General features: G+C 36.6%; 2 protein-coding genes across 8 annotated transcripts; one reads left to right on the forward strand and one right to left on the reverse strand.

Annotated features, from left to right (window-relative positions):
• Positions 1-1,240: 1,240 nt before the first annotated feature.
• Positions 1,241-3,880, reverse strand: LOC107842681 (leucine-rich repeat receptor-like serine/threonine-protein kinase RGI4). 7 transcript variants are annotated; one of them, XR_007044932.1, is made up of 4 exons: positions 3,627-3,880; positions 3,102-3,218; positions 2,710-2,805; positions 1,241-1,819 (listed from the first exon to the last, which is right to left on the reverse strand). XR_007044932.1 is itself a non-coding variant. In XM_047396908.1 (4 exons), the coding sequence occupies exons 2-4, from the start codon at positions 3,298-3,300 to the stop codon at positions 1,629-1,631; spliced, it is 486 nt and encodes a 161-aa protein (XP_047252864.1). In that variant the 5' UTR covers positions 3,301-3,305; positions 3,627-3,770; the 3' UTR covers positions 1,241-1,628. The 7 variants fall into 7 exon arrangements, 2 of the variants coding, with proteins under 2 accessions (XP_047252864.1, XP_047252865.1); XR_007044931.1 differs by having other exon boundaries at positions 2,710-2,846; positions 3,102-3,305; positions 3,627-3,877; XR_001665995.2 differs by having other exon boundaries at positions 2,710-2,846; positions 3,627-3,783.
• Positions 3,881-4,610: 730 nt separating this feature from the next.
• On the forward strand, positions 4,611-12,768 carry LOC107842679 (26S proteasome regulatory subunit 4 homolog A). Its single transcript, XM_016686630.2, has 6 exons — positions 4,611-5,301; positions 7,708-7,953; positions 11,240-11,409; positions 11,483-11,699; positions 11,791-11,931; positions 12,502-12,768. The coding sequence occupies exons 1-6, from the start codon at positions 4,825-4,827 to the stop codon at positions 12,583-12,585; spliced, it is 1,335 nt and encodes a 444-aa protein (XP_016542116.2). The 5' UTR covers positions 4,611-4,824; the 3' UTR covers positions 12,586-12,768.
• The last annotated feature ends 254 nt before the right edge of the window (positions 12,769-13,022 follow it).

The raw sequence follows: 13,022 nt of genomic DNA on the forward strand, positions 1-13,022 counted from the left end.
ATTCCATCAAAGCCGCCACCTAGATTAAAAAAGCCAGCTCAACATTCCACATCAGCTATAGTTTCTTACCCATAAGCTTACCCGACCCAATAACCATAGACCCGATCCTATAAATAAATAGAAAAGGGTATATCCATTAGCAAGCTCATTTGACGTAAAATCCTCCAACCTCACTTGTGCTATTTAGTTCGACGATAAAGGATAATATTGCCTATGGGAAGGATGATGCAACTCTTAAAGAAATTAAAGCAGCAGTTAAGGATGATGCAACACTAATTTATTAATTTAGTGTGTTGTGGTGATGTTGACTTAAGTTGCGGAAGTATTTGATGATTTGTGGGATGTAGTTACATATTTTGATGATTCTAGACTATTATGAATTTGTATAGATTAAGTGATATCCAGTTTGTACCACTCACATATTTTGATAGTGTTGAAACCACTGTCAATATGATTCTATTTCTCTTCTTCTGTAATATGGTTTCCAGTTTTCATACTTCGGGATGGTCTTTTTGTTTTAGTTACTGTCAACGTGATTTCTAATTTTAGTTTGAGTAATTTGATAGAATACACTATTTTCTGATGAATGACCAGTAATTAGTATTTCTCCTATGGGATTGCATTTCTGCTAGACCTGAAAGACTTTGTTTTGGAATTTTAGCTTAGTGGTAAAACACTGTGGTAAACTAAGTGATCTTATCGTTGCTCTTTCTGCTTGTTTATAGAGGTTGCAGAGAAAAAATATAGTTTACCTCTAAGATGCAGCCTCTACGACTTGTTGAATAGAATAACAACGATAAGATCACTTTTTTTATGAGGGGAAGGTATTATATAACGAGTGATGTTCTGTATTAGCTTTATATAAACAAGTATTGTCACAAAAGGTGGCCGCATTTACTGGTGCACAAATCGTTTCTATCATAGTGTTTCTCATTATTGACATTGTCTTGTTACTTACCTGTTGGATTTTATATGATCATTTGTTTCATGTGTCTTGTTTACGTTCCAGAAATTATACTACTTGAGATTTTGAGATAATAGCAAACAAGGCAACAACTCAAAGATACTGCATATCTGGATGTCTTCCTCCTGCATTTGTGGAAAAAGAATTCTGGAAAGAAATGGCACTTGCAAAGAAAGGAATGGTTGAGTATGGAAATGTAGATGGTAGTGCCTTCTCAAACACTTTCACTGATCCTCTTGGAAGTAGCAAATGGAATTTAAAGGTTTTAATTATACTGGAAAAACAATAAAAGTAACAGTTACTACTTGGTGAAAGGTACTAAAACAATTTGAAGTATTCTTGCATTACTTGTAGTATCTTTCCACCCTTAGTCCTATGGATCAAATTTGTCACCAAAAACAAAAGTGTAAAAATATTGTGCCCAACATGGATATTAATGATTTATTTAAACAATGGCATAATGTGCCTAAATACCTTTAGGGGTTGTTTGGTACGAGGGATAACGTCAAAATTGCTTCACTTCCGGTTGTATGCTCATGCATAATCTCCTTGAGTAATGCCACTAATCTTTTATCGTTGGTCGATCTTCATCCCGATTACTAGTACACAACGAGGCTATTCCAAGGGCTTGAAGCATTTCTTGAATTTATGTATCAGGATGTCCTTATAACCTTGGATCAATCACATCAACTAGATCTTTCTTTCTCTTTAGATGGTCGCAAACCCATTGTATAACGTGTTGGCTATCAGGGAAGGACGGGTAAGCTGGATTTTTCCCAGTAATAATTTCTAGAAACAAAACTTTGAAGCTAAAAACATCACTCTTCTCTGTTATCTTTAGCATACAAGCGTATTCTGCAAGAAACAAACAATAGAACAGAGTTTAGTCCTTTTCATGCCAGATCTTAATCACCTATATTAATCTTGATGTGTTTAAAACATAACAACAACATTTGTTGGATGGGTTTTTTAACCTATCATAATCGGACAAGCAACGACCAAAGGGGTATAGAGACAGTAGCAATATGTCCATGCTTGGTTGTGAAAGTGTGACCACTAACTTAGGTTATGTTTTTTTTAGAGTATTCTCAATCCTAAGTATCTTTAGTGGGGGTGCATACAAGCAAAAGATGGGAAAATGACACTGTAGCTTCCCAAGTATGTCATGAAAAACTTGGTTTTGCACATAGTTAAAGCTATCACATGGCTTCACATGCATATATTTGTCAAAATAGTAATAGAATTCCATCCGTATGGAAGAAAACTTTAACTGAATTCCCCTTCTTGCTCTGTATTTTCATAACTTTTTACCTGTCCGCTTCTGCTAACTTGTATTCAGTTCTTACATAAGAAAAACACATTCAATTAACCAATTAACACTATATCATCAAACTGGGTAAGATTAAGCAACCAACATCAAACTTCAATTTAGCAATGTAGTAGAAAACAACCAAGCAACAACAAGTTGATTTCTCAAATAAGCACTCAACAAATAGTTATTATCACATAAAGTCATTTTCTTTGTCGAGAAAAAAAATTGAAATCAACCCAATAACAAGTCTTATTCATAACAGAAATCAGTGATTTACTGGAAAGATTTTCGCCGTCATAGCAAGAGGGGAAAAACCAGGAGCCTTTAGGGACAAAAGGAAGAATAGGTCTCAAGCAAAATAGATGAAACCCACATTCACATTTATCACAAAGCAGAAGCTGAGCTGGGTATTCTTCATATCCACTTTTCTCACCTATCGTTTCATTAAATTCGCCGTCAATAATTACACTTGATTTCGACTTATTCCTCATCGATGTTCTTGCAGGTTTCGGAACTTGAGTTCTTTTCCCTGATACCAATGTTGATATTGAAGAAAAACCCATTGAAAATCTGAATTACAATGGAGGTGGATGTGAGATTGTCATCTACTATAACTATATTTCAAAAATTATTCTTACGTGATTTTCATGGGAAGAGAGTTTAAATGAAATCCCTTTTGACATGGACTTAAATTAAGCAATATGAATAATAAAACCTCACAGAATTGCACTAGATTCAGTAAGAACTGAATTACTATGGAAATGGACAATAATTAGTCAATTTCGATAAGAAATGAACTTGAACTAGGATTGGAGAAATATTTACCTGGAGCAAAGTAGCCATAAGATCTAGCAAATTGAAGATTTGCTGAAATTGAGGTATTTCCCTCCTCGACGAGTCTAGCAAGTCCAAAATAAGCTAAACATGGCTCGTAACTATTTCCTAATAAAAGGTTTTGAGCCTTGAAATCACGATGAACGATGGGAGGCACGCAGTCGTGGTACAAATAATACTTCAACTTCATTACAACTAGAAAAATGGATTTACTTCAACATAAGTTCTAGCATAGACACGAATGTACATTCACTTCATGATTCCTGAAATATACGTTAAGAACAAAGCACATAACGTGCAAATAACAACTTTTAATATCTTAATTTTCTTCTCTAAAATCAGAACGTTTTCAACTTCCTGGGAAGAAATAAACTTCATTTCTTCAACCTTCTTCAGTAAACTCTAATCTCGATAGCTTTTTGGGATTAATCATCCCTTTTACCCCCTTCCATTCCATCGACTACAAATTTTAGCAGTAAAGAAAGCATTTTTAGGAAATTGGAGAAGAAGAAGTACCTTTCTAAAAGGAAGAGGAAAGCATCAATTTCAGCCAAGTGAACTGAAAACGAACCTTACATTGATTTTTCAAGATGCATCGATTTTTTTGGGAGATTTTACATCAAATTAGGTTGCTGATGGATATATCCTTTTCTATTTGTTTATAGGACCGGGTCTATGGTTATTGGGTCGGATAAACTTGTGGGTAAGAAATTATAGCTGATGTGGAATGTTGAGGTGGTTTTTTTAATTTAGGTGGCGGCCTTGGTGGAATTATGTAAGAGGGAGGGGTATTTTTTAGTCAAATATTTAACGAAGGGATATTTTTGAGTCAAAAAACTAACGAGGGGTATTTTTGGACAAAAAACTTGTGAGAGGTATTTTTAAGCTATTTCAAATAATTCAGGAATATTTTTGATCCTTTCCTGTTTTAAAAATAAGAAATTCAGTATTTGGATAAAAGTGCTGAAACTGAAAAAAGATTATTGATGTGTTTGGCATATAATGTTTTTAAGCATTTTTTTTTTGGTAAAAAATGACTGAAATATGCTTATAGCTGTTAATAATATATAGAGTTGATTGTTATTAATTTTTATTGCTAAAATAATTTAAATTTAAATTAATAAATATTTTAGTATATATATATATATTTGTTTAAATTAAGTACCTCATTTTTGGAGAAAAACTGTAGATTCCAGTCCAGTGAATCAGTTGAGAGCAATTAGGAGTTCATATAGTTTTGTCACTTTCTCAGGTTGTAATAACTTATTATAATTTTGTCTAAATATTTAATCATTAATATTTACATTTAATGGCACGCTTTATTCTTTAAATGAGCCGATCTTTAATTTTTAACTTTAAAAATTAAATTTATATTTAGCGGTATATATGAGTTGTGTATAATATATGAAAAACTTATATTGGAGGAAAAAATATTGTTTAAGGTCAAAAATTAAAAATTATGGTGAATTTAAAGTAAAAGAGCAAATGACTAGAGAAGGAGAATTAAAGTTATAAGAATAAAATTGAAATAAATAATTACACAAAAATAATTTAAATGATCAGCGTAAACAGATTATAAGTTGCCGGCTCTTAAAAAACACCTTTTGTTCATTCTCACGCCATTCTGATGATAATTCTTGTAAAAAAAGACATCCCAAAACCATTTCGTCGCCCTTCTTCCCCCTTTCTTCACAGCTAAACCTTCGTAGAACTAATGGGTCAGGGAACCCCCGGTGGGCTTAACCGTCAACTACCCGGAGATCGGAAGAATGACGGAGACAAGAAGGAGAAAAAGTTCGAGCCTGCTGCTCCACCGGCTCGAGTCGGCCGTAAGCAGCGGAAACAGAAGGGTCCCGAAGCAGCAGCTCGGCTCCCCACTGTTACACCGCTGACCAAGTGCAAGCTTCGGATTTTAAAGCTCGAGCGGATCAAAGATTACCTTTTAATGGAAGAAGAATTCGTGGCTAATCAGGAAAGGCTGAAGCCTCAGGAAGAGAAAACTGAAGAGGATAGATCTAAGGTTGATGATCTACGTGGTTCGCCGATGAGCGTGGGAAACCTAGAGGAGATTATTGATGAGAACCATGCCATCGTTTCTTCTTCAGTTGGGCCAGAGTATTATGTTGGGATTTTGTCCTTTGTGGATAAGGACCAATTGGAACCTGGTTGTGCTATTTTGATGCATAATAAGGTATTTGACTATGTTGTTTTTAAATTCATTTTCACGTTTCATTGGCCGTTATATTTAATTAGAATTATGATTTAAAAGTATCCATCAAGTATAGTTTAAAAGATACCTACTTAGGATTTGGAATAGTTGACCTAGGGTTATATGGACTTTCTTCATTTGAGTCATGAGTCTTTCGGAAACAACCTCTCTACCTCTAAAAGGTAGTTGTCAGCATGTGCATACTCTACCCTCCCCAAACCTCACTTTGTGTGATTTCACTAGGTATGTTGTTGTTGTTGTTGACCTAGGGTTATATGTTCGGTTTCATAGTGCCAAATTACAGATTTGTGAAGTTAAGAATCAACATTCTTAAGTGTGTACAGTTTGTTATACTCCTAACTAGGTAATGCTTTGGTAAAATTTGGTATTTGATCTTTAAAGTTAAGTATGGATTTGGACTTTGAAATTGAACAATAACCAAATATGTTTCAATCAATTCCTTTTTAGTGTTTGGAATCATGAAAGTTCCGTTCTGTGATTAATTATTGATAGTTCTTGTTAATATTGTTTTATTATGATTTACTGTTCTGAATGGAGGGAGTGTAATGGTTTAGTGCATTTAACTCTATAAAGTATATCCTACAATGAGGCACATGCAATAGTTACATTCTTGAAAGGATATAAACATGGCTAACCGAGGGTTTTCAGGTTGTTTGGTTGGGAGACCGTAGAAAATATAGAGAACTTTTCTGAAAAGGGCAGGCAATGCACTAAAGCTCCGCCTATGCATGGGTACTAGGAAGGGCCGGACTACAAGGGTCAATTATACGCAGCCTTACCTAGCATTTCTGCTAGAGGCTGTTTCCACAGCTTGAACCTATGACTTCCAGGTCACATGGAAGTAACTTTACCTGGTACTTCAAGGCTCCCTTCGTATAGAGAACTTTTCTATTGCTTTTTATTTATTTTTAGTTTGTGTAATATTGGCCTGGGATGAACTTAATGAAAAAACATGGCTAGTGAGGATTCATATAGTCGGTCCGAACTTGTTTGGGACTGATGCTTAGTTGTTGTTGGGTGGAGTGATTATCTTATCAAGGGGTACTTTTCTCAATTGTAATCTCTTAAGTGCTGTTTTATCCTCAGCATGCAGCTGGTTAATAGTTTGATGGGCCCTTTCAGATGCTCTGAATGTTCGACATAATCTTTTTGAGCATTGGCTGCCACCATGCTTATTTCCTGCTATGATAATGTGCTGTATAGTGAAGACCAGAGCCAAATATTTGCCACGGGAGCCGCTCAATTTTTTAGGGATATTAGGCTTTAGCTTTGCAGATTTAGACGTGTCTAGGATTTTTCATTGTTGTAGGCTTGCAAATCTTGCGAAGATTTCTGCAGTTGTTTTGACAATATCGTTCTACGTTTGATTAGATTTTCTAGTGCTGTAGCAAAGACCATTTAGTATCTCTCGCTCTCCACCCACTCGACCCCTCAAGTTTACCTTATAAATGCAGTAGATATGCTCGTTTACATCCATAACCCATCTAGTTAGGTTGTACATGGGAACCTAATGAAAGTGTCAGTCGGTGTGTATGGCCAGGGAGCAATCATTCAGCTGCTTTTAAAGTGCTCAAGGATAGTGGGATGTGATTGCTTTGATTAGTTTTCTTGGTTATGAAGGTCAACTTTTCCAATTTTTGTAATGTATGTTCCAATTAAATTACAAATTAGCATCGTGTAATGAAACAACTCAAATTATCCTGAATTCTAATATCCCTTTGAATTGACATTGTAGTATGCCACAAAGAAACTGCTAAAATATCTGAAGTTTGTTGTATCCTTTTGAATTAACATTTTACTGTGTCACCAAAAAACTGATAAAATACCTAGAGTTTGTGATATCCTATTGAATGAACATTTTCTTTCTTCTGACAAGTCTTCTGGATTACCATTTTCTATTATCCGGTTTTTATGCTTGTTTTTATGCTTTCTGAGAGTGTCTATGCCACAGTACTTGAGAAATGAGAAGTAATGAAAAGATTCCAATATGGTTATCAGTTTTTCTTCTTTGTTTAGTTGGGGAATGGCTTAGTCGTTGAAATAATTCCTGTGGCTAATTGATTCACCATCTCCCATGGGTTAATGAGTCTCAAAATTTGTCTGTAATGCTCTTATTTCTTAATGCACATGTTATCAAACATTTTATGTTCTATTTCTAGCAGTAACTTCTCAGCAAATCTCTCCCCCTTCTTCCTCTATTTTTGTAGAAAAAGTATCACCAGTTGAGGCTGGGTCATTTTGACTTATGTATAATCTCTCTTCTTTCTAGCTGTAATTTCTCACAAAGATCTCCCTCTATCCTCTGTTTTTGTAAAAAATTATAAGTTTGAGGGTGGGTAATTTTGACTTATGTATGTTCTTGTTCAGGTTCTATCGGTTGTGGGGCTTCTTCAAGACGACGTTGATCCAATGGTGTCTGTCATGAAGGTTGAGAAAGCTCCTTTGGAATCCTATTCCGATATAGGTGGATTGGACACTCAGATTCAGGAGATTAAGGAAGCTGTTGAGCTTCCTTTGACTCACCCTGAGCTGTATGAAGACATTGGTATAAAACCTCCTAAAGGGGTCATTCTCTATGGGGAGCCCGGGACTGGCAAAACCTTGCTCGCAAAGGTTTGTGAAACTTTCTTCTGTATAATGGACGTAAAATACTTTATTTTAGCCTCCACTCTTGATAGCAATCATGGAAGCTAAAACATCATTAAAGGACAGAGAAATTCTCTGTCCTTTATTGATATTTAGCTTCCATGGATGCTATCAACTCTGATCTCCTTTGGCTGGAATAGGTCTCTTATTTGACTGAAGAAAGAACGAGAGGGTGAGTAAATCAGACGAATATTTGACCAAATACTGTTTCCTATTCTTTGAATTTATAAAGAAAGAATTGATTCCGTCCAAGTATATTCCCCAGAAATGACTTTAGAATTGATCCTGTCCAAGTATATTTCCCAGAAATGACTTCCTAATGTTTAACTGGCTTTTGGAGAAGCCATTAAGCTTTTGTGAAGAAACGGAAGGAATGATAAATGACATGAAAGGTGTTATCAGGTAAAAAGTTGGGGATTTTCTGAAAGTGCCAAGTTTACTTAAGACTACATTTGACTAAGTCCTGTATCAATGGAATTATTTTTCGGGATACATTCATATGCTATTGAGAAGATTCTCTAGTACAAGTTGAGGCTCGTTTTCTGTTTGGATAAGATGCTGTACATGTAATGGCATGTAGAAGTACTTGAAAATAGCATGTGATATTACTATGATGGTACTACAGAAATTCATTTGTAGTGCCCATGTTGATTTTTTGAGGAAAATCTAGTTTGTTGGATGCATTTTACGAGTTTGGTTGTGATAAGCCTGTTTGAGCATCATGCGATGTCTTAGAACTTTGAGGAATGATTGGTTTGTTGGGTGATTTTTTGGGTCTGGCTGCCATTAGCCCGTTCAACTTTTTTTTGAAACTAGTTACTTTACTCTGTAGATTCATAGGTGTAACTACAACCAAGGCCTTGTAGTTCCCCTTCAAAAATTGTTACAACTTACAGCAATTTCAATTTAACTGTTGCCTATAAATAATCTAATACATCAGAAATGTCCTCTGTTTGAGTTATAAAATAATATGTTTTACACCAAAAATAAAATAGGGCTAAACAGTTCATTTTGATCTTCTGTAAGTTGTTCTGTACATTTTCAAAACATCGACAGTTTCTTTCTCTCCATATTGTCCGCCAAATACATGCCAAGACAATCTTCCAGCTCACTTCCTTCTTGGTTGCATTGCCATCCCTATTCCAGCTGCTTAACACTCCTTTAATACTCCCTGGTTTCATCCATCTGATCCCTTTAAGGCATATGAACATTCTCCAAAGCTGATCAGTCCACTTACAATGCAAGAAAAGATGGCGTATTGTCTCAAGCCTGCTCCCCACATGCAGAACATCTAGAGGCCAAGTGATAGCCCCTCTTTTTCAGATTTTCATGAGTCAAGACTGCTTCTTCAGTCAGTAACCATAGAAAGCAGTTGACTTTGTATGGTATCTTAGGTTTCCGGATCATCCTCCATGGCCAACTAGTCTTCTGTTCTGTGGTCATATTGATCCTCATACACATATCTTACTGAGAACTGTCCTTGACTATCTTTCTCCCGTATCAGCATGTCTTTCTTGTCAGATAGGTTGGTGAAGCTAGCAAGTGAAGTCTGAAATTCTGCCCCTTTCTCTGTTTCCCACTCATAGAGATGTCTTCGGAGAAAGAGGTTCCACCCTTCCAGTCCACATTGTGGCCACAGTGGCCAGTTTTGTTGGCAAAAGGTGAATAAATCTGGGTGCAACTGTTTCATAGTAGATGCACCATTTCACCTATCATCCCAGAAAGAAGCCTTTAGTCCATTACCCACCATTAGTCTTTTCTGGAATAGAGCATAGGCCATAAGTTTCTGGTTGCTCTCCAAATGGTGCAATTATATGGAACGGTAGGGGTCGTTTGGTTGGGAAATTGTTATCCCGGGATTACTAATACCGGGATTAGTTATCCCGGGATTACCCGGGATAACTTATCCCACCATGTATATGGGATAAGTTATCCCATCACTATGGGAAAAATGGTGGGATAAGTTATCCCACCATGGATTAATCCCTCCAACCAAACAATGGATTTAAGTGATCTTTTATTTTATCCCGGGATAACTTATCCCTTGGATTACTTATACCTCTCACCAAACGACCCCTTAGTCATCAACCTGTCCCCCATTCCATATTTTGCAGTGATAACATCCTTCCAAAGCATGCCTTCCTCATTAGCAAACTTCCAGAGCCACTTCTTCTCAAGGCTTTGATTTTGCTTTCTCAAGTTCCTGATCTCCATACCTTTGTTTATAATCAGCTCCTCTCATTTGACTGGATGAAATTTCTGCTCATCCTCATTGCCTTGCCATAGGAATTTCTCCTAAGTGCATTAATACCTTTGGCCACACTTGCTGGCATAGGGAAAACATACATCATATAGTATGGTAGTGCATCAAGCACACTGTTAACTAGAGTCAACCTACCTGATAGAGACAAATGCTGACTCTTCCAGTTAGTGAGCCTCTTTTCACACTTACCCAAAACCCCATTCCAAATGCCTTTCGATTTGCTCTTTGCACCCAAAAGTATGCCTGGGTAAGTTGTTGGGAGCTCACCTACTCTGCCTCCAAGTTTCATAGCCAGACTCTCTATCTCGGCTACTCTATTGATAGGATAGATGAAACTCTTCCCCCACTTGATGTGGAGACTTGTAACAGCTTCAAATATGATGAATATAATTCTGAGGACCAGAATTTATTCAACTTCTGCTTTTCAGAACACCAAAGTATCTTCTGCATACTGGAGATGGGTTATTTCCAAGTTATTTGATTCCCCTGTTTGGAAAACCCTGATCCATCCCTTACATTTGCTGTGTTAATCAGATTAGTCATCCCCTCCATGGATAAGATGAATAAAAAAGTCGAGAGGTGATCTCCCTGTATCAAACCCCTCTGAGAGGGGAAAAAACCAGTAGATGCTCTGTTGATTTGAGTAGAGAATCGTAGGAAGAAATGCTAACAGTTACTTCTTCCTGTCCATTTTAAATGGCGTTTTAAGGTCTTGCACACCCTTTAATAAAACCAGATAATAGCATTAACCACTTTATACCACTTCAAATTACCCTTATTCTCTTCTCAGACATGTTAGGTCATCTATAGGAGCACATGTTGATTTGGGAAAGATAGTTGATACCGTCTTGGTTTCCTTAAATGGATACATTTAAAGTCGACCAGAGTTAGTAGGGTCTTTGTTGAGTGTTTATTATTTGTTGTTGCTGGACTAATTTCTCTGTAGGTCTACAAAAGATAAATCTGTGTTATGTTAATGACTTTGTTCAGGCAGTTGCAAACTCAACTTCGGCAACTTTCTTGCGTGTTGTTGGAAGTGAACTGATTCAGAAATATTTGGGAGATGGGCCTAAATTGGTGAGGGAGCTCTTCAGAGTTGCTGATGATCTCTCACCTTCTATCGTCTTCATTGATGAGATTGATGCAGTCGGTACCAAGAGGTTTGTCTCTGGCATCATTAACTTGAAGATTGAAATATTGTGGATTTCTGTTAATTAACGTCTTCATCTGCAGGTACGATGCACATTCTGGTGGTGAACGTGAGATCCAGAGGACCATGTTAGAGTTGTTGAACCAGCTAGATGGTTTTGATTCCAGAGGAGATGTTAAGGTGATTCTTGCTACAAATAAAATCGAGAGTCTTGATCCTGCCCTGCTGCGACCTGGTAGAATAGACAGGAAGATTGAGTTCCCTCTTCCCGATATTAAAACAAGGAGGCGCATTTTCCAGGTTTGGTACCGTGATGTTAGCATTATTACTGACTGATGAACTCTGGATTGCCTCCTACTTGCTGACTTGAAAATCTATTTTGGGTTATCAGATACACACAGCAAGGATGACTTTGGCTGATGATGTCAACCTAGAAGAATTTGTTATGACCAAGGATGAATTTTCTGGAGCTGATATCAAGGCAATATGTACTGAAGCTGGATTGCTCGCTCTAAGAGAACGGCGTATGAAGGTAAGACATCAAAATTGGAAGTTAATATTGTTTTTAGAAATGAGGGTTTCAGTTGGTCCTAATTTGCACCCAAATGCTCAACTTTGATTGACCAAGTCCATGTCTTCGTTCATGTGCGGGGTTGTCTGTTGTAATGTAATAAATTGATCAAGGAGCATGTAACAATTGGTTCATTAACTTGTGTTCATGAGAAGACAGGTTAAAATTTTAGTTCTCGTAATGTGGAATGTGGAGCTTAACTTGTTGGGAGGGCATAGTTTGTGCTGAGTTGAAGTTGCCGATTTTTCTACAATTTTTTTTGTTGATCTTTTTCCGTCTGGATAAGTAACAAAGATGTGTTTCATACAATTTCTACCTATAGTCGTGTGAACTATATTGTTCCTTACAAGCTAAGGGGGCATAAACCAAGTATACTCTGAATTATATAATTTGAACTTCCGGAGTGGCTGATCCTCTGTTCATGTCCCGTAGGGGTTGTAAAAATCATGTGGCAGGGGTGCGGTAAAACTTCCGGAGCTAATAGTTTGCATTTTGCTATAGATTTTTACAGATATATTCTGTTCTCTACAGGTGACTCAAGCAGATTTCAAGAAGGCGAAAGATAAGGTGATGTTCAAGAAAAAAGAGGGAGTGCCAGAAGGACTTTACATGTAGTAGGTGATGTTCAAGAAAAAAGAGGGAGTGCCAGAAGGACTTCACATGTAGTAATTACATATTTGCTTTTTGCCCTTTTGTTTGTTCAGAGTTTGATTTAGTTTGTTTAGCTGAGAACGGCGTTAATTCTCATTTCGTATGGTGACGTTTGAGTCATTTGGAAAAAAATTACATTCAGACCAAGGGTTAGATACGTAAACCGTTTTCATATTGTGCTTACTTCGTTTAAGTTTTCCACATTATATTACTAGGACCTTCCTAGCTTACAAATCTCGATGGACTATTTGTATTCTTGTTTTTTTTTTGGCTCTAAATTGGCTTATGGAATTGATAATTTTGTCACCTCATACAAAATTATTTGGCCACTCTGTCGAACAGTCGGTAAGTGCACTTGAGCCTCTTGTGTAATTATTTTATGAGTTTTACAAATTCTAGAA

Source organism: Capsicum annuum, chromosome 9 (assembly GCF_002878395.1).
Source record: "Capsicum annuum cultivar UCD-10X-F1 chromosome 9, UCD10Xv1.1, whole genome shotgun sequence".
NCBI classification, from domain to species: domain Eukaryota; kingdom Viridiplantae; phylum Streptophyta; class Magnoliopsida; order Solanales; family Solanaceae; genus Capsicum; species Capsicum annuum.

Excerpts from the sequence above, each read along its gene's own strand:
- LOC107842681 (XM_047396908.1), bottom strand. The coding sequence starts at position 3,300 with ATGAAGTTGAAGTATTATTTGTACCACGACTGCGTGCCTCCCATCGTT. Across the intron at positions 2,806-3,101 it reads TTATGGCTACTTTGCTCCAG|GGAAAAGAACTCAAGTTCCG; the intron begins GTAAATATTTCT and ends CATTGGTATCAG. Across the intron at positions 1,820-2,709 it reads CGAATTTAATGAAACGATAG|AATACGCTTGTATGCTAAAG; the intron begins GTGAGAAAAGTG and ends TGTTTCTTGCAG.
- LOC107842679 (XM_016686630.2), top strand. The coding sequence starts at position 4,825 with ATGGGTCAGGGAACCCCCGGTGGGCTTAACCGTCAACTACCCGGAGAT. Across the intron at positions 11,410-11,482 it reads GATGCAGTCGGTACCAAGAG|GTACGATGCACATTCTGGTG; the intron begins GTTTGTCTCTGG and ends CTTCATCTGCAG. Across the intron at positions 11,932-12,501 it reads TAAGAGAACGGCGTATGAAG|GTGACTCAAGCAGATTTCAA; the intron begins GTAAGACATCAA and ends TGTTCTCTACAG.